We start from the raw sequence: 23,869 nt of genomic DNA, 5'->3' as shown, positions 1-23,869 counted from the left end.
CTCACGTTTGCATGTTCGACCATATCCATCCATCACCTCTGCAGTATGTGATGGGAAGCTGTCTAAAAATACACACATGACAAGTTTCCAAAAAATCTCTCTTTCCCTACAGAAACAAGACTTTAGAAACACTATCCCACCATTATTATTTTACACCAATATTGACCTTACTCAACTCCTAAGACATGGAAGCGGACATAGCCTTGGAACTTAAGCTGCTTCAGGGTCACAGGTTTAAGCGTCTGAAACCAAAGGTGTCAACTAAAAATAGTCAGTAAGTCTCCTAGCTGTCTATATTTTGACTGCACGTTACTAAGTGGCGTCAAAATATAGACAGCTAGGACAACACTGAGCATGGCAGGAGGTCACCGCACCCCAAGAGGAAAGGACCGACTAAGGGAGCATCTGGAGAGAAAGCAAGGGGGTACTCTCTGCAAAGAAATTCCTGTAATTTGTACAGTAAATTACTGGCAGCACAGATGCCAGTCAATTTATTTATAATTACATGACTGTAAAAAAGTTAATTCTACTGTAATTGCAATGAATGATTGAATCATTGAGGGGAGATGAGGTTTGTAGTATTTTAACGTACAGTATTTTAATGTAATTACATGGGATTGGTGAGAGACGTTTTGCTACTAGGTACTGTAATGATATATTACAGCATATTGATGAATATTTGGTGTCTTTCACTCCTAGAGGCCTTAACAAAGGCTTCCAAATTGGCAGTGACTACAGGGCAAAACAAACCAAGAGGACATGGCAACTCAACCAGTAAATATACAGCAAAACATTAATACATCACTTTATTGTAAAATCAGATTGTAAAATTTCAGGAATTGCTAACAGTGCACTGAACTCCCATAATGCATTGTTCTTTACAATACTTTACTGCAGAGGTGGGACCAAGTCATTGTTTTACAAGTCACAAGTAAGTCTCAAGTCTTAGCACTCAAGTCCCAAGTCAAGACAGGCAAGTCCGAGTCAAGACCAGCAAGTCTCAAGTCCTAAACTTGGAGTTTCGAGTCCTAAACAAGCCATAATGTGCTCTTCACCAAATGTAATACCATTTCATATTCTTAACAAGAGTAATAGTTAGTATATTACATTCATGCAAATCATGAATGCTTTTAAAAATATATATATTTATTACTTTCCAAATAAACTTTATATTTACATGGAAATACATGGGTAGCCATGAGAAAGACCCCCCCATAGCAATCGACTATCGAGGATCGCTATGGGGCACAATCGGGCGATGTAGGCTTGTACACAATCGCCCAACCTTAACACACACCCTCTCTATGTGTGGTTACAGTAGGCTGCCTAGCCAGTTGTAGCTCAATCTTGGATGCAATGATCACGTTCCCGCACTGACTGACTGTGTGGAGGCTCATTGATTTAACGTGACGTTAGCCTACATGCTACACTAGCAAAGTTATAAATTATATAGCTGTCGGCTATATTAGCCATGACTTACCATTCTTTGTGCAGCTTCAAATGTCGAACAAAGTTGGAAGTTGTTGCGCCTCCGTCTGTCATTTTTTTCCTGCATGTTTTGCAAGTTGCAACCCGTTTTTTGTTGATACAGCGTATTCTTTATATCCCGCCGACGTTCCTCTGCACTGCCACGCGCAACTTTTTCTCAGCTGGTACAATGAAATTAAGTTAGAATCAAGCAAAAAATATCTACACAGTCACATCTTTAAAAATAAACTTTATATGTACAATTTCAACATGAATAAAATCTTTATTCTGCAAAAATCTTTATTGATTGGCTGCTGTCCGATTCAAACTGTAATCCGTTAAATGAAGAGTTGATGCGCTGCACACTTTTTTTAATGGCATCATTTTTAATATTTGGGCTTGGGGAGGGTATCAAGTCAGTTCGAGTCGAGTTGCAAGTCATCATATTTGTGACTCAAGTCTGACTCGAGTCCAAGTCATGTGACTCGAGTCCACACCTCTGCTTTACTGTAATATATAATTCCCATAGCTAAATGTAATATTTCTGCTGTGTAAATGTAAAGACATTTATTACAGTGCAAGCCGACACACACACACACACACGCACACACACACTCACACACACACACACACTTGACATGTTCTTTTTTTATGGGTTAGTGTCTGTGAAATTGTCCATGAATGACGGGATTCGGCAGAGTAACAAGTTAATGTCAGTGAGAATGACCATGAATGACACAATTAGATTGGGTAACAAGTACAGGTGTCTGAGAAAATGTCTGTGATTGAGTTCTTAAAGGCACAAAGTGATGAGCATTTCTCAAGTTTCACTGGCTTCAGTAAACACACACACGCACACACACACATACACACACACACACACAGTTGGATTAGCAGGGTGGAATTTCGGCTGAAGAATGTCAACTGTGATTTTCACAAAATGTTCCTCTAAGGTGCCCTTAACGAGTGTGAAGGAGCTCAAAGTAGCTGAAGAAAAGTCAAGTAGTTACTGCTGTCAACAGGGGGTGAGAGGGGGGAAAAGGGCTGTGTAAGTTAAGTTGGGGAGGAAAGGAGCACGCCCCCAAACTTCTCTCAAATCTCCTGTTATTTGTCGTCACAGAGGGAGAGAGAGAGTGTGGGGGGGGGGGGGGGGTGCACGACAGGAAATACTTAGCTGTAAAAGCTGCATAAAAATCCCATACCAAGCTAAAGTAAAGGTACAGTTAAATCATATAGCATACTATTACTAGAGAATTCCAAGCATCGTCAGAGGCCAGTAACAACTAAACAGGCCAAGGAGGTGAAATTAACAGGGGAGGATGAACAGGAGAGGGAGAGGGAGGAAGAGAGGAAGAATAAAGACAAGGCACAGAAAAGAGAAACTACACAGAGGGCAGAAGAAATGAAATGCAGTGAGTAGAGGATAAGTCTATTCCATGAGGGTCTAGATCAGGGGTACTCAACTCCTACCATACGAGATCCAGAGCCTGATGGTTTTCTGTTCGAATTGATAAGTAATTGCACAAACCTGGTGTCCCTAGTCTAAATCAGTCCCTAATTAGAGGGGAACAATGAAAAAAATACAGTGGAACTGGCTTTGAGGTCCAGAGTTGAGTTTGAGGGGTCTAGACACTCAATTGCATGTCTCCCAACAGGAGAGAAATGTCTTAACCCCTACGGGATCGATGCCCCCTCCCTCCCCCGTAGGACGGTTGAGCTAACGTATGCTAATGTGATTAGCATGAGGTTGTAAGTAACAAAAACAATTCCCAGGACATTGACATATCTGATATGGGCAGAAAGCTTAAATTATTGTTAATCTAACTGCACTGTCCAATTTACAGTAGCTATTACAGTGAAAGAATACCATGCTATTGTTTGAGGAGAGTGCACAATTATGATCTTTATTAATAAACCAATTAGGCACATTTGGGCAGTCTTGATACAACATTTTGAACAAATATGCAATGGTTCATTGGATCAGTCTAAAAGTTGCACATACACTGCTGCCATCTAGTGGCCAAAATCTAAATTACACCTGGTCTGGAATAATACATTATGGCCTTACTCTTGCATTTCAAAGATGATGGTACAAAAAAAACATGTTTTATTCTTTGTATTATCTTTCCCAGATCTAATGTGTTATATTCTCCTACATTAATTTCACATTTCCACAAACATAAAAGTGTTTCCTTTCAAATGGTATCAAGAAGATGCATATCCTTGCTTCAGGTCCTGAGCTACAGGCAGTTAGATTTGTGTATGTCATTTTAGGCAAAAATTGAAAAAAAGGGTCCGATACTTAAGAGGTTTTAAACATGGGAAGGAGAGTCATGTCGCAAGCCACTTAGGGGATGTTATGCATGCAGGATCATGGTCTTTTTTTGGGGTGACAGCCCCACTAGCCTAGTGGTTAGAGCGTTGGACAAGTAAGCAAAATGTTGCTGGTTTGAATACCTGAGTTGACAAGGTGAAGATTTTCCCTTGTCAAAGGCACTTAACCCACATTTGCTCCAGGGGCGCTGTACTACTATGGCTGACCCTGCAAGACAACATATTTCACTGCACCTCTCCGGTGTACGTGGCACAGCATGTTTTATTTATTTTACTAGAGAGAAAGAGAGAGAGAGAGAGAGAGAGAGAGAGAGAGAGAGAGAGAGAGAGAGAGAGAGAGAGAGAGAGAGAGAGAGAGAGAGAGAGAGAGAGAGAGAGATGAGTGAAGGACAGAGACTAACTGAGGTAAAGATAAAAATTGAAAGAAAGCTGGGACATAAAAGTGGCTGAGAGTAGGGGGATGAGCTTCAAGGGGGAAGGATGAGACAGGAGGTTAGGGGTGAGATGAGAGGGTCTGTTCTGTCTGAGGCAGTTGGGTCTTGGTTTACTGCCAGGAGAAACTAAGGGGCAGACCAGGGCGGAGTAAGGGGGAGATGAGGGTTGACCTTGACCTCGTCTTGTCTGAGCTGGTATGTTTTCACAGCGCAGGGGGCTGTGTGTGTGTGTGTGTGTGTGTGTGTGTGTGTGTGTGTGTGTGTGTGTGTGTGTGTGTGTGTGTGTGTGTGTGTGTGTGTGTGTGTGTGTGTGTGTGTGTGTGCGTGTGCAGTGCCATTACTGATAGCTCTAACAAGCCTAGGTAAGAGGTCAGACTGTAGAGTGGAAAAGGATGGAGAGGGGCTGTTAAAGGGACTTTAAGTCCGCCACCTGCCTACACACACACACACACACACACACACACACACACACACACACACACACACACACACACACACACACACACACACACACACACACACACACACACACACACACTTAAGGGTTAGGCTGATTATTACCAGACCTTGTTTAAACACCTCCCCTGTTACCCTCTCCAATAAAACACTATATTGACAGGCTAACCATGAGGGTTCTAAGCTGACATATGGAATTGTTTTAAGATGGTCATATGATGGACCATTTAGATATTTAATTGTGAATTTTAGGACCACTTTAAGTATAAAAATATATATATATAAAACAATTATTTGATAAAATATCGAATTTGGCCTTTACTACTATAGCCCAGAAGAAATGCATTAAATAACACATTCAAAATGGCAAAAAAGAGTGGAACAATAAATCATAAGAAATAAGGTTTTGAAGTGTCTGTCCTATATCTAGGAGATATAAGAAAGCTCAGGAAATATTTGTAGTTTTTTTTTTACACATATGTAACCCCCTTTTTGGGGTAGGCACAAAACTACACAAAACTACCTCCATACTTCCATTCATTTTTTAAAACTGGTACTAGTTACTTTCACAACGAGTCCCGTGACCAATGGCGGATTTAGGTATAGGCGACATAGGCAGCCGCCTGGGGCGGCATTTTGCCGGGGGCAGCACAGGGCACCCGCACAAAAAAAATGTGGAATGATGACATTTGCGCGATCAGTTTTCTATTAGTAATTTGCACGTCACGACAATGATATCATGTCACCGTGTGGGACTGTGGGTCAATTAACCTTGTCGGAGTGGGCGCCCTGATTCTAGTTTGTGAGCTAGGCAGGCTACTGCCTGGGAAGGTCTCCCACTCAGAAGTACGAGATGGGGAGGGGGCGGGGGTAGGTTGACCTGAGGTCTCCCCACTGGCAGCCCGAGGTAGGGGGAGCAGAGAATCTATCAAATAGCGCAATTCTAACTTTGTACAGTACTAATGCAATTAGTAAAATCAGTCATACTATGAAATGCTACCAAATAAACCACAATTCATTCATAATACTGTGAAAATATAGTTTCAGCAGACATATTGTTGCATTTTTTTCTGGTTTGTGCGAAATCGTTAAGAATAATATTAAACCAGACTGCACACCACCAAGGTGAATTGGTTTAGTCTTGATTCTTGGTTGACATTGTTGGGGGATGAGTAATGCATTGATGCTCGAGTGCAAAATCAACACAAATTTGTTTCTATTTGGTCTTTGTTACTTCTTATATATATTTTTATTATTATATAGCATATATTTTTATATTTATATAGTTTTAAATGTTATAATTATTTATTTGTGTTAAAGGGGGTGTTCGCCCAGGGAACCATACAAGCTACAACCGCCACTGCCCGTGACACTTGTGGGGGCCGTAGAGCAAAACAGAGAGCACCACCGTGCTCATGAGAATCGCCCCTTTTCATAGAGAGGTCAAACCGTTCAGACGTTTTTGTGAGAAGAACAATTTTTGGAATGTCTCATAGTCTGACAAACACCGCTCTAGCTCTGCCACCTTTCACCACAGATGCAAAAGTACATAGGCAGATGCGTAATTTGATTGACTCACCGGTGTCAATCTAACCAACTTCCTGGGCTTCAAATGCCCTATCAAGTCTTCACATAGGCATGAATGGTGTCACGTGATCAATGGCTTTGTCCATTCATATATACAGTAATTAACTTCGAACACTACAGGTCTCACTTTTTTTAACCTTTATTTAACTAGGCAAGCCAATTAAGAACAAATTCTTATTTTTAATGGCGGCCTAGGAACAGTGGGTTAACTGCCTTGTTCAGGGGCAGAACGACAGATTTTTACCTTGTCAGCTCAGGGATTTGATTTTGCAACCTTTCGGTTACAAGTCCAATGCTCTAACCACTAGGCTACCTGCCGCCCCACTTAAAGGTCCAATGCAGACGTTTTTATCTCAATATCAAATCATTTCTGGGTAACAATTAAGTACCTTACTGTGATTGTTTTCAATTACAATGGTCAAAACAAAAATATCTTCTTAGCAAGAGCAATTTCTCAAGCAAGAACTTTGATAGGACTGACTGAGGGGAAAACTGAAAATTAGCTGTTATTGGCAGAGAGGTTTGGAAGGCCAAAACTCCATCCTACCAAAACAGGTTGAAATATCAGGGGGTCTTTTCAAACAGCTCTTACATTAAAAGGGCATTATGATAATTTGCACAATTACACAGTATTATTCCAACCTCATAGTGTGGAAATATATAAACACAGGGAAAAACACGTTTTTGACTGCACTTGACCTTTAAACAGCATTCTCCAACAATCATAATGTACTGTCAGCCACATCTCAGCACACACAGGCTAGACAGAAGAGGAGGACTTCTTTAACATAGATATATAGTGGGGTCCAGAATTATTGGATCCCTTAATAAAGATGAGCAAAAAAACCTGCATCGCAGTGCTTGAGATATCACTACAGACCCGGGTTCATAGGGAAGCGCACAATTGGCCCAGAACCGTCCAGGTTAGGGGAGGGTTTGGCAAGGGGGGCTTTACATGGCTGATCGCGCTCTAGCGAGTCCTTGTGGTGGGCTGGGCGCCTGCAGGCTGACTTCGTCGTCAGTTGAACTGTGTTTCCTCTGACACATTGGTGCAGCTGGCTTCCAGGTTAAGCAGGTGGGTGTTAAGAAAAGTGGTTAGGTGGGTCATGTTTCGGAGGACACATGACTCAACCTTTGTTGGGGAGTTGCAGCAATGAGACAAGATCGTAATTGGATATCACGAAAAAGGGGGTAATATACTTATTTGATTTATTTTTATACTCCAGCACCCTCCCCTTGTGAGGATAACGACACTGGGCCTTTTTCTAAACTGTTTTATGAGATTGGAGAACACATTGGGAGGGATTAGACCATGCCTCCATAAAGAGTCTTTCCAGATCCTTGATATCCTTCATCTGCGCTTATGGACGGCTTAAGGTTTTCAATGGGGTTCAACTCCGGACACTGAGATGGCCATTGCAAACTTTTGATTTTGTGGTCAATTAAATATTTATTTGTGGATTTTTATGTGTGCTTGGGTTTATTGTCTTGCTGGAAGATACACTTGCGGCCAAGTTTCAAACTCCTGGCAGAGGCATCCAGCTTTTGGCTTAAATGTCCTGGTACTGAGTAAAGTTCATGCCATTGACTTTAACAAGGGTCCCAGGACCCCATAACAAAGAAAAACCCTGGGACCTAATCCCTCCCCAGACTAAGTGTAGGGTGACAGGGGAGCAAAGACAACTTCGAAGCCTTGAGGTGGACGTGCACCAGAATATATTGATAGTCCATATCGTAGAACTATCTCATGATAAGATACCAGACTACAACAGAGAAAGTACAGGGTGATACACAGTGTGACTCCTGAACTTGTGAACTGAAACTCCTCTGCACCTAAACATGAACAAATGGTTCTCCTCAATGTGTCTCTTCAGTGCTTGAAGATAGGCGCAGTCAGGCCATGTTTTGACTAGTGCACCAGAGCCCCGTTGAAATCACACAGCTGATGATACGCAGACTTACATACAGTTCACACAGACACACACACACACACACACACACACACACACACACACACACACACACACACAGTAACCCCGTCAATGAAAATCTATCAATGTACAAATGTGTCTGAAATACCTTATATACTACAGTACATTAACAACGGAATAATGCAACACCACTGTGCATTAATGAACAATGTATTCGACAAAAGACAAATTCTAGCAGATTCCCTTGGGATAATATGAAGTTTTATTAGATACACATTAATATCACTGAAGTCTTGAGTGAAGCTGGTGGAATGATCTGTCATGGCATCAGTTCTGTAGGCATAAATATTTGGGGAATAATCCCTCAGTGTTCATGTTATTTCTTCATATGAATATCTCCTAAGTTGCAGTGTGTGTTGCTCAAGACAGATCTAGAACAGGCATTTCTAACATGGGAGGTTTTACACACACACACACACACACACACACACACACACACACACACACACACACACACACACACACACACACACACACACACACACACACACACACACACACACACACACACACACACACACACACATACACATACACAAACACAGTAATTTTGTTCTTCTAATAAATCACAAGCAGCTGTAGTTGCCATTGTAGCTCCGATGACTGAAATTCCATCCTCATCTCTCCTCTCTTCAACTTTGTAAGTTGATATGATCCACACATTTTAAAAGTTAGAAACTCTGGGGTTACGGTTTGTTTTGATAGACTGCTGTTTACTCTGTATTTTACTGGAAATTATAGCAGTAAAATTGTAATTACAGAACAATGACCAAACTATTACAACAGCATCTATATGTTTTAAATTAACCATCATTACATTATCATTACATCATATCATTACATGCCATTTGGTACCACAACTGGTATTTAAGTACTACAAAGTATTAATTGCTACCACATCATTTCTAATAAATACCAAGCAAAATACTGTAACATAAAGACATCCTGACACAGCCTACTGCTAACTAAACCCTTACGGTTCTCAGTTACCACCCTGGGAAGTCAGGGATAGTCACTGGGACTCAGCAAGTCACACACACAAACATACACACACAGTCCAGCTGCCCCTCCACAGTCAGGTTCAGTTGAACCTTTCATTCAGAAATGCCAGTACTCTCTGCCTCCTCGCTTCCTCTACATTCATCCTTCCATCCCTTCATCCCTCCATTCGTCCATCCCTTCTCTACAAATGACATTAGTAAATCTGAGGGGTGATGATTTACATCGCTGTGCTCTGGCAAGATTGAGTAACCAAACAGAGAGTTTTTGTGTGTGTGTGTGTGTGTGTGTGTGTGTGTGTGTGTGTGTGTGTGTGTGTGTGTGTGTGTGTGTGTGTGTGTGTGTGTGTGTGTGTGTGTGTGTGTGTGTGTGTGTGTGTGTGTGTGTGTGTGTGTGATCTCCTACCTGTTATTGTGATGTTGCTGTAGAGGTTGGAGAGCTGTTCTTTGAGGAGGACTAGCTGCATCTGAGCTGCCTTCTCTCTTTGCAGCTCCAGCATCATGTCAGGGTGGTTGGCCAGCTTACAGCCCCTCTGCTTGTCCAGGGCGATGTCACTACGTACTATGTCTGAGCGTTGACACAGAGACCAACAACGGGTCATGTAGTTTCATTGCGTACCACTTCTGGCAATATTGGATTGTTCCTTTCATGCTAATAAAGCTTGTTTAAATTCAAATTGAATGCTACAGAATAAGACTTTAGGCCTACTAATGAACATGGACGTAGACGATTTCAACTGTACCTAAAGTACATTTAAACATCTCAATACATTTTATAATCAAATTGGGAAAACAACACCATAAACAAATATACAAAATGTGTGTTTAACATCTGTGTAAATGAATAATCAAATCCATAATGTCTAACTCACCATCTTCATAGTTTTTTAGGTAGTAATCTGGGCCGGGGCCTCTGAACTTGGCAAGGTTCTTCAAGTTGTGGAACTGGAGGAAGTCAGTTCTCTTTCCTCCGAACCTCAGATAGGCTGGGGACAGACCTCGGGCTAGGGTTACCAAACGCTTGGAACTATACATGGAGACAGAGATCTGATAAGAATACGGTGCACAAATACATCTGAAATATTTATTAAACAATATTTTTTTATCAATTAGGCTCTGTGTCAAAACATGCTGCATGAAAAACCCAACATGACTATCATTGATTTCAGATTATGTACGTACATACACAACTCTGAGAAGAAATGATTGACGTTAAAATAATTCCTGTAGTGGGTATGTCATTGCAATATCCAGCACTGGTGACATAGGCTACTCAACAGAGGCTGAGCACTACTTTCACAAGACAAAAAAACTCAAGTAATAAAGCAATGACAGCTTTATTTAAATGTGATATTTCTTGATAGCCCTGTGCATTCAGATTCAACAAAAGAAAACTAGACATGGAGCCAATTTAATTCATACAGAGAGTAGGTTTTAGTGTTTTTTTAGATGTCACAGGGAAACATTTTATGATGGTGAGACTAGTACGCCCAGAATAATAAAAACATGTTTCACACTACAGTGTTAGCAGATTACTGTCAAAGCTTTCCAGACTGGGCTTTCAAAACACTTTTTACTATCACTCTCACTTATTGGTTTCACTTGAGAGAAAAGCTAGTGAACCCTACTAGTATTTACATGATGGTCTTATGGGACATGACAGCTTTTCCATTACAACAGGACTTTTATGACCCTCTCAGTGCCGCTGTTAGCCAGCTAGCAATAATATCTCCCACAGCTCTGGATTAGAAAAATAGTTTTGGGTTAAGTATTCCACTCTACTGTTGTGTTACCAGACTGGACACAGAATAAACAACAGAAATATTATACTTTTCAACCAAAGCCACACTGTAATTTGTGCATATCGTCAAGAGTGGACCACCAACAAAACAATGGAGCAAACTAATACATCACATGCCAATAGCACATGCTTTCTGTAGTAAAGGAATGGCATTCCATGAGAGCAACATTAGCCTACTTTTTAAACGTTGATTTGAAGCTAGTCAATAATTGTTTCTAAAGTCTCCTTTGATCAAAAACATGGAGCAAAAGGACAGTTTTGTAGTAGGCCTATTTATAAGTCACGTTCTTCAAAATTAAGAGAATATTTCCCATTAATTGAAATTACTGGAAATTGCACTGTAGCTTTATAATGTTGTGTTCAATTATATGTTATGGGATTAGCACTTACCATATTGTGCTGTTTTTGTAGGCAGAATATAGGCCATGTTGTGATAATTTCAACCGATTCTTGCAGACTTGAATAAAGTGCAATTTTTATGACAATTATAGACTATTGTAGTAGTTAAATCGCCTAGCTTTGTATTATAATAATTGCCTATTTATGTCTCTAAAATCCACCGACCTACCACAAAAACGAATTTATCCTATAGTATGGCCTTAGTGTGCTTGAGCGCTGGGTTATCAGATCTGACGATCAGCAAAGTTTACAGTAGGCATGGTTTAAATGTTTATTCAAATAACGGTTTATATGAACTTGACCAGTACAGTTTAAGAAAATAAATATTGGAAAAACATTGCAGAAAATTAGCATTGAAATTGTGAGTGAATAGCCTACCTACATATAGGAAGTTAGTGAAAAGTATGAACCAAAGTAAAGCAAAAAACTTGTCAATATTGTTAAAAGGTTCATTGTTTGATCACATAGTGTGTTATTGTTATTATGAACATTATGAACATTAGGTATATTATTATATTATTGTGATGATTAGTATCATTATTATTATTATTGTTATTATCACAAAATTGATGCAGACAACATTTACTTGCTGATGGTTGAATATCCAGCAACAACTGAATTGATATAGATCCATATGATTGAACGCGTTCATGTGGGAATAACACTTTTCATCTAGTTAACCCAGAATTACATTTTTGCTAAAATCCTGACCACAAAGTTCTCCATTGACTGGTAAAAGTTACATCTGGGAACTTTGCACAAAGCCGAAGCTGATTGGAAGCTGAAATTGTTTACTTCCAGGGCGATACATGCTGTTGCTCCAATAATATTTGAGTAGCCATTCCGACTGTTTTTCATTATTACAAACATGTCGATATCGAGTAGTAAACCCTGATACTCTATAGAAGTTGTAAAATGCCACGACCCCCTTTCTCTCCTCCCAAACAATAACAGTGGATGTTTCACTGGAAATAAGAAACCTCTGTTTACGGAAATTCTTCAAAGAGCCTCGTGTGCGCCATGTAGGCATACTTCTACCAATGTAAACGATTCCCTTCCATACCCAACATGCAACATTAACTATATATTATGAGCTCATATCACCTCTTTCCCTGTCATTCTCGTTCCCTTCTCTCTTCATATTAGCATTGTGTAGAACACAGAAACATTGACACGACTAAGACAGTGGCATTATATATGTAGACGTATTATTAACACCACTATGTTAAAGAGATGTTTATGAATTAGGCTACATACTGTGTAAACTGATGCATGCATGCCACACGAGAATGACGCAGCATGTGTCAAAAGGTGTCTCAACTGAAATTAGAAAATAGGCTACTAGTATGCACACCAATTGGTAAAGCTCGACGACGTAATTATGAAGTTAGGCCTACACTACAATCTTTAGGACACTCCATATTTCCATACAGGCTACTTTACCCCATATGTAATGTCACCTAAACAAAGGCAATGCACAAATCGGCATAAACCGACTATATGACATGGTTTAATGATTCCCGATATCATAATATTGTCAAAGAACCATTCGTCTAGATAACTAAATCCGATCATGCTCAACAGAGACCTATAAACCAAAAACAATGCATTTGATCCAAACATGAGAATAACGACGACTATGAAGTCGATAAAGCAGACAGAGTGGGAAAGAAATCTACCTCAGAAAGTCCAGCCACCCGTCCTTTATAATCGACGGATCCAACTGTAAAGAGAGGAAGTTGTCATTTAGAACTTGAACCGGACTGCGGGTGTTGACGTCCAGCAAAATGAGCGTCCTCTCCATGAACCCCGTTCTCTTCCCCCCGCCGCCCGGTGCAAGTCTCTGGTAGGTCGAAGAAGATGAGATCATCGACAGCACCATCAGAGCAACGGATACCAGCCACAGCCGGGAGCCTGGGAAGGGGCATGTCGCCGGATTGGGCATCTTCCTGGCTTGGCACCACAGATGGAACACTGCGCATAAAAACAAGAGCGTGCTCTGCTGTTTGAGGGAACGTGAGAGAAGCTGTAGCAATACCTTGTAGTCTGAATAAACTCTTCCTATTCCTTTGAGCGAAGAGATCTGCTCCTTTCTGTCTGTCCGTCTCCCCCCGCCCCTCCGTGTTTTTTGGAGCTGGAGAGGGGAGCGCACGCCCCGGGCCAGCCTCCCCGCTAGAGAGGGCCAGGAGCCTGGGGGAGGAGAGGAGGCAGCACCGCCCCTCTTCAGGACTCAGTGATGGTTCTTCTCTGAGGTATGAGGGTTCATACTTAATTAACCCCTGAGGTGTAGGAGAGAAAACAATGATCAGGGCGATCTATTTATCAATATGCTAGGACAAGTCCGCATTGCAGAGCTCAACAAGTCCGACTATTTCTTGTTTTTATGACTTGTAAAATTAGGAAAGGGAACCTTTAGATAAATAAGAGGCTATACTTTTACATAGACACATGACTCAAAGGGTATTAATAAGATATAGAATATACGCACTTGGCGAGTTGTCTCCAATGCACAATGTAAAAAGAATTACGCACGCTGGTGACTGCCACAAAACATACATTTTCATGTAAATCTGAAAAGCAATTTGTCTGATGCAATGAATTGTGTATGAAACTGTCGTGTATTTGTCACTCTCGAACAAAACAATACCAACAAATCATGTTAACCAATGGAATGATTAAAAACAAGCGTTATGAAAACTGTGTATTCAAAACTATACTCTTGAAATATTTAGGCTAAGGAACTACTCGAATTTGGTATCTCGGAAATAGCGAAGTTTTGTGTTGCTTAGATTAGAATTGCAGGGTCATCTAAAAAGCTGAACGTTTTATATATGCTAATTATCTGTGAAACACAAATCTCTTATACATGAAAGTTGGATGCATCTCTACAGTGTCAAGATGGTTTTGATACAGACATAATTATGCATTTTTAAACAAATGTATATTTCGTTCGTTGGGGAACTAAGAACCACAATACAATCCATCAAAGAAGACAAAAAAACGCACATTCCTAACTAAGCTACATGAACATTTTAAGTAAGCCTACAATAAACGAAAACGTTGAGTGCTAGTAAAACAAGTAAACGTCAACGTAAATAAATGAAATATCAGAGGAGGCCTATTGGTGTTCTTTCTATACTTTTGAATGGAACGGTTTTTAGACACTGTTATCGAACAGGGCATTTCTTGGTGTACGGTCCTAGATAAGTACGCCTACAAGAAAAGGAGAGTAAATAGCTAGTTAGGCTTTGCGGTAAAATATATTTTACGCAAAAGTAGCCTATTTAACTAGGCTATTTAAGAACAGCTGCGATCACAAGGCTAATGTTTTCTACAGTTTAACCAGTGACTGCATCGAACTTTGCCAATTTTGGTGCTTGGTGCGCTTCCAAAAACATATTCAAAACTAATTTAGAACTCTACAGCCAACATATTTAACATACCTATAAAAGCTTTATATGAAGTCTCTCTCCAGATGTTCTTTGATCAGAGGGCCTACACACAGCGTGGTCCCACTTGCAAGTAGAGAAAGGCATTGACCGACGGGATGGGTCGTTGTTATGGTGGTTATCCCAACAACTTCACCTCACCTCGGCCTGGCTCGTCTCAGCCTCATGAGCACACCGCCTTACTGTTTGATAACTCTGGTCGTCTGAGGTCGCTGACTATATACTCCCCTTGATCTACTGTGTAGAAAGTGCATGATGCACTGGGATAGGGAAGATATCCCAAAACATTTGTGTAATCCCTCCTGTTACAGTCAAAATCAATACACGTTTGAAAATGTTTAGAGGTTCTATTATCTATTTGAATTAGTGACCGCTGCAACCAACTTCATGTTTTACGCTCCAACGTTAAACCATTCAAACAACTCTTGGAAAGCTCGATATTAATTCTGGAAAGTGCGTGAGGCCTGGCTGAAAGGAACAAAGGAAATATGAAGACGCAAACATGGACAGGACATGCCTGACAGCCTGTGGCTGACAGGGCATTGCAAATAAACGAGCCAGTTATTGTTATTCATCTCTCATGAGAAAGCTTTATCAACTGTCCATTGCTATGTGAGGTAGAATCAGACACGCACCCCTCATGGTCCTAAGGCAGAACACTGTCTATCTATTCATAATATGCACGTCTAATAGCGGGGAGCAAACCTCTGACTCCTTTTCACCCTCCCCAACCTCATACCTCTCTATATATTAATCTCTCCAACATTCTCGAACTCCTATATAATTCTCTCCATATCACAGTGGGATCTTCGGTTGACCCCTCACTCCACCAGGAGAAGAGATGAGTCTTTGATATGTCCCGCTGCGGCTGTAGCGGTCCTATGGCAACGGACCAACATCCCTCATCAAATGACGGTCTTTTACTGCATGTCTATGGCAGATATACTGTAGACGTCATTTGGAGTCTTTTGATGTCCGTTTTGAGATGTCGAAGACATATTGTGTAAAGTGTTTGGGATTGATGGGGATACATAGCATGTGATTTCCATAAAGGTTAGATTTTTCCCTATGAAATGTTACCAAAATGTTAAATAGAACATTAAGAGAAAAATTACAGTAATTTAGTGCCCACTCTTTGAACGATATGGAGACTGTGAATGCATTTAGTTAAAAAAAATCCTTGTTCTGATACTCGATACTCAGATAGGTGGGAAAGTAAAGCTAAGTAAGATTTCCAGGAATTCCAACTAAATTAAATATAATATAAATACTTTACATTAGATAAGTACAACTGTGTTATAGGCTACACTAGGTAGCCTGGTGGTTATTAAGAGCAGTGGGCCAGTAACTGAAAGGTCGCTGGTTCGAATGCCCGAGCTGAATAGGTGAAAAATCTGTCGATGTGCATTTGAGCTCGGCACATAACCCTATTTGCTGATGGAATTCGCTCTGGATAATAGCGTCTGCTAAATTACTAAATTGTCAAATCAAACAATTGGAGTTGAAAACAAAATAAGTTAGCACATTATCACAATTCAATAACATTAAAGTTGTGTTCATAGGATAGAAAATTCATAGAAGATGTTTGTGCGTGAATGTTGTCCATGTGCACTCTGTGAGTGAAATTAGGGAACCCGCCACCAAAAGAGTACAGATTGGCGTGCATTTCTCGAGTTAACCTTGACTTAATCCTATTTCCAATCATTGCAAAGAAAATTAGCCGACTATCAAATTTCCTTTCGACTTAGAAAATAATGTAGGCTAGCCAACACTCGTTTGCTTCGTCCAACACATTCCGTAATGTCGAATGTTTTCTCATGTCACCTTTTATCGTATTAATTTAAGCTATTTTTGCCAGTGGCATAAGCTATCGAAAGTGTGTGTGGGTATCGTTGACTGAGTAACTACTTTCGGAAGGTTTTGACAAAATAATAACTAAATGTTAAATATTATGACTATAACTTTTCGACTCCATTTATCGAAGACAAAAGTAGACCTATTGTATCAACTTTGAAAAAGCAAGACAAACTGAACACAACTATAATACTACTATAATAGACTAATAATAATGACAAGAGTAACAACAAAAAGCATGGCCTAATAGACAAATAATTGTGTAATATAAACGAATAATAGTAATTTTCTTGGGAGAAAAGAGCAACGTGCAACAGATAGGTCTACTTCTAAGGCAGAACAACGAACACATGTTATCTCCGGAGCTAAACAAAGCCATAGCTTTTTCCTAGGATTCCTTTAGGTGTGGTTACATGGCTTTATATAACGGGGTGGTGGATATAGCATGTATGGCATAGCGTTTAAAGATAGGCCTACATCTGGTTTAAATACATGTCTCTCTCTATATTTGATCTAAATCTCTCCAGATTTGCATTTAGCCTACACATTAGTTAGCTTTTAACTTCTCGGGATTATAACGATAATAATCCGATTTAAACTCTCTTTTTTTCAAAACGACATTCTATCTTTGTCCCAAGTTATAACACGAGGCCCCTGAACTATAACGCAACAAAACAGGCCTCTATAGTAGCCTATTGGAAAATGCAACAAATCAACAGGGTCGAAAATGTAACAGCAATTTCGTTAGTGAAGCAATAATGGCAAATGCATTACATTGGAAACATATTTTGTTGAAATGTATTGAGCTTCATCAGTTGAACATGATTTAAAATATCAATAATACTAGGCCTATATAATTTAGTCACATACCCTACAATAATATTATTTATTTTCAGTTTTGTGGCTATATGGTTTGTTATTTTCTAATTAAATCAACGAAATTACGTTGAACCAACGTGGAATATAAATTGAATTGACGTCTGTGTCCAGTGGGATCTGACTTCGATTATACTTCCAAAATAAAATCTATTTAAAAAACATTGCCTTGACAGACACATACATGTGATTTGGAGCATAAGTGTAGAGAGAGAGAGCGTGGGCGAAGGAGGGTGGATAAGGCTATTTATTGACACGCCACTACCAGGATTGTAACTGTCTTGAACAGGCGATGAAAGGGTCACGGTTTACAAGACAGGGTTCACGATCGCTCTTCCGAATATTGACGATGTGTGAAAGTTGCAGAGGCAGAGAAGTCAGCCTACCACTAGACAAAGGAGCAGCCAAGTAAGTCCCTGTGTATTATCGTGTCCTTTTTATGTATCTGATTATTAAACCAATGTAACGGTGTGCTTTGCTAAACTGTCTTATCTGTTTACATTTCTCGTTTTATGGCTTACATTAACATGTAGGCTCCGATTCCAAAATGTAAAAACATGATATTTTAAATGGAATTACACGCTACAAGTAAGACATTGTCGTTTGTAGGCTAATTGTTCGTATGCCTAAATGCGATTGGGCCCTGAAAATTCTAAATCATTTAGAAATAATAATTGTTAGACTATTAATTATAAATCATTTGCAAATTATAAATCATTGCTGACTCAGGCCCAAAACATTGACTCGTAGTAGTAACCTATTATTGGCTTTAAAATGCAACCCTGCTTTTATTACTGTGCTATTTAAATCCGTTTAATGACCATATCATGTGAAATTCAATCAAATTACTCACACTAGGAGGGTAAACGAACAACTTGCTTAGTTGAAGAGCCTCTAGTAAAACGACTCCAGAGCTGGTGCTGAAATGGAAAAGGGGAGTCAGCACTGCCATCTGGTGGAATACTGTATAACACGTTCTAGAAAAATCGACTGCAGTTTTACCCAATGTGATGATGACGATGCTGCTGTTTACAAAGATTATGATGATAATTATGACGGTGACAATGATGAGGATGATTATGATGATGCTGATTGTGAAAAAAATAGCTTGAGAGAGAAAAACTGTGATGAAGGCCTTTGAGTAGGCCTACAAAATGAACACACACACACACAAACACACAAACACACACACACACACACACACACACACACACACACACACACACACACACACACACACACACACACAGTATGAAAGAGTCTGTCAGTAGGCAACGATTGTGATCTCTGCAGAGAGCTCCCTGCAGGGAAGTGGCTGATGATAGGGCATATCCTGCCTTCTATTTTTAGACGGTAGTGGCACTCAACATGACATTACGTCATTGTGCTGCACACATGCCCCTTCTCTCTCGGCCCCCTCTCTTCTCTCTGCTCCAAGTGTGGCTCTCCAGATGTAATGCCGATTCCAAGAGCCAGCGTAAAAACCCTAACCACGTGACCCAACCATCGCAGACGTCCCTCTGCAGCTCATTCAGCATGATGGCTGCTGATGCTGCAGCAGCTTCATCCTCAACAAACCGCACCGCACTTCATTCCTGCAGCCTGCTGTTATTTAACTTCTCTATCCTTCTCATCATCGTATTCTTTCTCCCAGCTCCGGCGAAGGGATTGCTTGGTGTCCGCCCAGAGAACACTAAAGCCGGTGAACTGTCTGTGCAAGACGGGCTGCTCCAGGCGACCGAGGGGACGCGGTTCATGCTGCGGGTTTACTACGCAGCATCCCCGGTTACACAGAGAGCCCAGAACCGCTCTGGGAGCGGGAGACCAGAGGGTGCAGCTGCCGCACCATGGATCGCCTTCATAGAGGAGCCAGGAGGAGAGCGAGAGAGAGGAGAGGGGGAGAGCATGGTCAGTTTATTTAGTGCGTTGACCATTTACCCATAACGCTATATATGACATATGTTTAATTAAATTGCGTAAATATCGTGTTAAAATGTTAATTTGTGTTTAGGTCCATTCCAAACGGAACCCGTGCGTGGACGAGCATGCGCGGAGTTCTGACATCGAACTCCTGGGTTCCTTCAGGTCTGCATCCAGCCACAACTCCGTTCTAGGTCCGTTTATAGTTACATGTTTTAATCGTTGTTGAATCGTCGAATGTTAAAAAAAATGTGTCTTGTGTTATTGTGCGTTTTTATTTTGTCTGATGAGGACCTTTGTGTTATTTGATTCTGATTCCATAGTGGAGCTGCTCGCCAAAGACCTGCGCAAAGATGAGCGGATAAAATACTACTCCATTTGCGCGTTTGATGGGGTGAAGTGGGAACATTTCACCACCAGAGACTTCTGGCTAGCCGTGGTGGAGCGACCCCCGCAAGCGGACGTGTGGCTCCAGTTGGGGGTGTCGGTGGTGCTACTGGGGCTCTCTGCGCTCTGCAGCGGGCTGAACATCAGCATGCTCGCCCTGGATCCCGTTGAGCTCCGGGTCCTCCAAAACAGCGGCACCGAGAAGGAACAAAAATATGCGCACAAGATCGAATCTGTGCGTAAACATGGCAACTACATCCTGTGTACTGTGGTGCTGGGCAATGTGCTGACCAACACCTGTTTCGTAGTGTGGATGTGCCAGATTATAGGAATGACTCCCACCTCCCTTGCTACCTGCACTTTCGGTATATTCTTTATAGGAGAGATCCTGCCTCACTCTGTGGCGTCCAGACACAGCCTCGCCATCGCCTCCAAAACCATCTGGGCCACCCGGCTTCTAATGCTGGTCTCCTTCCCCATCTCCTACCCCGTCTCCAAACTCCTAGACATCATGCTCCACCAGGAGATCAGTAATTTCTACACCAGAGAGAAACTGGTTGCCATGCTGCGCGTCACAGACCCCTACCACGATCTGGTCAAAGAAGAACTCAACATCATCCAGGGCGCTCTGGAGTTGCGCACCAAGAACGTAGAAGAAGTTCACACCCCTCTGGCGGACTGTTACATGCTCTCCTCGGATGCTGTTCTAGACTTCTGTACTATGTCTGACGTCATGCAGAGCGGGTTCACCCGGATCCCGGTCTATGAGAACGACAGGTCCAACATCGTTGATATCCTGTTCGTCAAAGACCTGGCGTTCGTGGACCCGGATGACTGCACCCCGCTGAAGACCATCACCCAGTTCTACAAACACCCCATGCACTGTGTGTTCAGCGACACCAAACTGGATGTGATGCTGGAGGAGTTCAAGAGAGGTAATAGAGTTAGGTATACACTGTTGTAGAGATGGATTTTTTAAAATGCAGAATTAGGTAGCATATAAAGAGTTAAATATTATAGGAAATGTACCACCATTTTTGGAAACAGGTGGAGGTACATTCTCCAGAGTTATACCTGCAACCATCAGAGCACATGAACCAATGAGCTCACAAGTTCAAATCACATGATTACTGCAATTCAGGAACCTCTACCATGTTGCACATGATCTATGATAAAATAAATATTATATTGTTCAGCAGGTGCTGTGCTCGTTTGACAAGAAGTTGTGTATACTGTAGCTAAGTGCCATGAAAGTGTTCAAGTTACCCCCTACACATTCCATCACACCACTTCCCTCTTCCTGAAAAGCAGAGAATCCAGGGTGTATTTAAATCCAGTGATGCTTTGAAGAGTCCGTCATATAAGATGATAAGGGCTCAGCAGGTTCAAGTGGAGGTAATATGTATAGGCTACTGCAAGGTTTTCTAAACTCAGTCCTGGGGACCCCAAGGGGTATACACATGTGTTTTGCCCTAGCACAGCTGATTCAGATAATCAGAGCTTGATGATGAGTTGCTGATTTGAATCAGCTGTGTAGTGTTAGGGCAAAAAACAAAATGTGCACCTCTTGGGGTCCCCAGGCCCAAGTTTGGGAAATGTTGGGCTACTGTATGTCAGGGAAGAGTTTTAAGCCATATCTATAATCCATAAAACCAACAACTTCCTTGAAGCTACCCAGGAATGAACTGGGACAGCTTAGAGAGAGTAGCAAGGTTATCTATATGTTTTACAGATTATGCAAATTATAGTCTTGTGATTGCTTTAGCTGATTTGGTTCTGGATTATGCAATGATTATGCCAATTATTATGATACAAATTTCCTGTTTTACTTATGGTAATTGCTTTGGATAACCTGTGTTTATTACCCGTCTCAGGAATTCATAGAATGGCATTGAGTTGAAAGAGCCCAGTGAAGCGGTACATCCCACAGTAGAACAGGAATGAAGTGCTGCAGTCTGAAGAGAAGTGACAAATTGACAGTAAACGGTCCTTTGTGTTTCCATCCATGTAAGAATGTCAAAGGGAGCTGGAGGCTTTTCTGATTCCCATGACAACCAGAGTATAAACCATTCAGCCGTCAGCCAGGAGGCTAGGTGTGTGTGTGTGTGTGTGTGTGTGTGTGTGTGTGTGTGTGTGTGTGTGTGTGTGTGTGTGTGTGTGTGTGTGTGTGTGTGTGTGTGTGTGTGTGTGTGTGTGTGTGTGTGTGTGTGTGTGTGTGTGTGTGTGTGTGTGTGTGTCTTTACTATCCTTGTGAGTACCAGAAGTTCTCACAAGGATAGTAAAACAAGGAAAATTCAGACAAGTGGGGACATTTTGCCGGCCCCCTCGAGGAAAAATACTATTTCAGGCTTAGGGGTAAGGGTTAGGGTTACAATTAGGGTTATGGTTACAATTAGGGTTAGGGGTTATGGTTAGGTTTAGGGTTAGGTATAGTTTTAGGGTCAGGGGTTTGGGGTTAAGGTTGGCGGAAGGTAGCGGCAGGTAGCCTAGTGGTTAGAGCGTTGGACTAGTAACCTGAAAGGTTGCAAGATCGAATCCCCGAGCTGAGAAGGTGAAGATCTGTCGTTCTGCTCCTGAACAAGGCAGTTAACCCACTGTTCCTAGGCCGTCATTGAAAATAAGATTTTGTTCTCAACTGACTTGCCAAGTTAAATAAAGGTAAAATAAAAAAGGTTAGGGAAAATAGGATTTTGGATGGGAATAAATTATTTGGTCCCACAAGAATAGCAATACAAAACTGTGTTTGTGTGGGTGTACACTCAGTACTTCGTTAGGAGCTATACAAAAGTAAAAAGTAAAAGTTGATTTTTGAGTGGGTGAAATGAACAGACATAATGTTTCTCGTGTGTGTTGCATAATACACAGAAGTAGAATAGATTTGATGTGCTCTGACTGTTGGCAGGAATCAAACTGGAGGCTTTGGGACAGAGGCGGCAGTGTCCACTAGGATGAGAGCTTATGTAAAAGGACTAGGGCTTCACTCAGATGCTGTTCAGATTGTTAGGGTTGGTTTGTCCATGAGAGCTCAGAGATTGTAATCTGATTTATTCAGAATGAAGGGTTTAATGATGAGAAGGATGACTTGGGACAAATGAGTTGGATGGGAGGGCCTTATTCAATCAACATTTGTTTTGTGGTGTGATTAAAAGTAACATTCACATTTTCAACTCACATTCATCATCATCTGGTTGTCTAGAGGCGCCAGGAGGAAAAGCTAGGCTTCCATCGCAGACGCAGTCTCCTCCTCCTCCCTCAGTCCGGTGTCACATTTAAACTGGTCCACATACATGATATCTGGGTTGCCCCTTCTGGTGGAACCATGCTGTGGTTGCCAGAGAATCAGTTCACTGACAGGGATGTCCTTTTGTCGGTAGGAATGTCTGAGGAGAGCATATATTGTTCAAATATATTGTTAGTTACTGTATATTGTTATTTTTCTCATACCCCTCAAAAAACAGACACAAGTTTTGATTGAACAATAGAACCATTCAAAGCAGTTGGTCCTGCAGAATCATGACATTTTATAGGAGCTAACTGACTATCAAATGTTAAGTTACATATTCATGTGAGGGGAGAGGATGAGAGTAACGAGAGAACCCTGCTGATTCTGACCTTCACTTCTAATCCTCATGTCAGCAGGCCATCACTGGGGAGAGGCAGAAGTGTGTAGCGGTCAGGAAGTGTGTGTGTGTGTGTGTGTGTGTGTGTGTGTGTGTGTGTGTGTGTGTGTGTGTGCGCGCGCGCGCGCGTGTGTGTGTGTGCGTACGTGTACGTGTGTGTGTGTGTGTGTGAGCTATTGGTAACCTGGCTGTGGCACCATAAAAAATTCAGTTCCAACCTTTACCTCTTCCTCTCCTTTCCTTCTCTCTTCATCTCCTCCCCTCTCTCTGCAGCTGTGATGGAGGCTGTTTCAGGA

The 23,869-nt window shown here is 41.3% G+C and overlaps 2 protein-coding genes across 2 annotated transcripts in view; one reads left to right on the top strand and one right to left on the bottom strand.

Moving 5' to 3' along the window:
* The window catches only part of hpse2 (heparanase 2), a 109,186-nt gene extending 95,774 nt beyond the window's left edge, over window positions 1-13,412 (bottom strand). The window contains exons 1-3 of the mRNA XM_038990880.1: window positions 13,147-13,412; window positions 10,140-10,294; window positions 9,674-9,835 (exon numbers count right to left, since the gene is read on the bottom strand). Coding sequence (XP_038846808.1) covers window positions 9,674-9,835; window positions 10,140-10,294; window positions 13,147-13,412 — 583 coding nt within the window. The remainder of the gene's footprint in view (window positions 1-9,673; window positions 9,836-10,139; window positions 10,295-13,146) is intronic.
* Window positions 13,413-15,014: 1,602 nt separating this feature from the next.
* LOC120045955 (metal transporter CNNM4-like) overlaps window positions 15,015-23,869 on the top strand; it is a 32,213-nt gene continuing 23,358 nt past the window's right edge. Inside the window, exons 1-4 of the mRNA XM_038990879.1 lie at window positions 15,015-15,124; window positions 19,098-19,554; window positions 19,658-19,760; window positions 19,890-20,888. Of these exons, the coding sequence (XP_038846807.1) occupies window positions 15,015-15,124; window positions 19,098-19,554; window positions 19,658-19,760; window positions 19,890-20,888 (1,669 nt within the window). The remainder of the gene's footprint in view (window positions 15,125-19,097; window positions 19,555-19,657; window positions 19,761-19,889; window positions 20,889-23,869) is intronic.

This window comes from Salvelinus namaycush, chromosome 4 (assembly GCF_016432855.1).
Source record: "Salvelinus namaycush isolate Seneca chromosome 4, SaNama_1.0, whole genome shotgun sequence".
In the NCBI taxonomy this organism is placed as follows: Eukaryota; Metazoa; Chordata; class Actinopteri; order Salmoniformes; family Salmonidae; genus Salvelinus; species Salvelinus namaycush.
The sequence above is the reverse complement of the archived record's forward strand: the minus strand, read 5'-3'. Positions and strand labels throughout refer to the sequence as shown.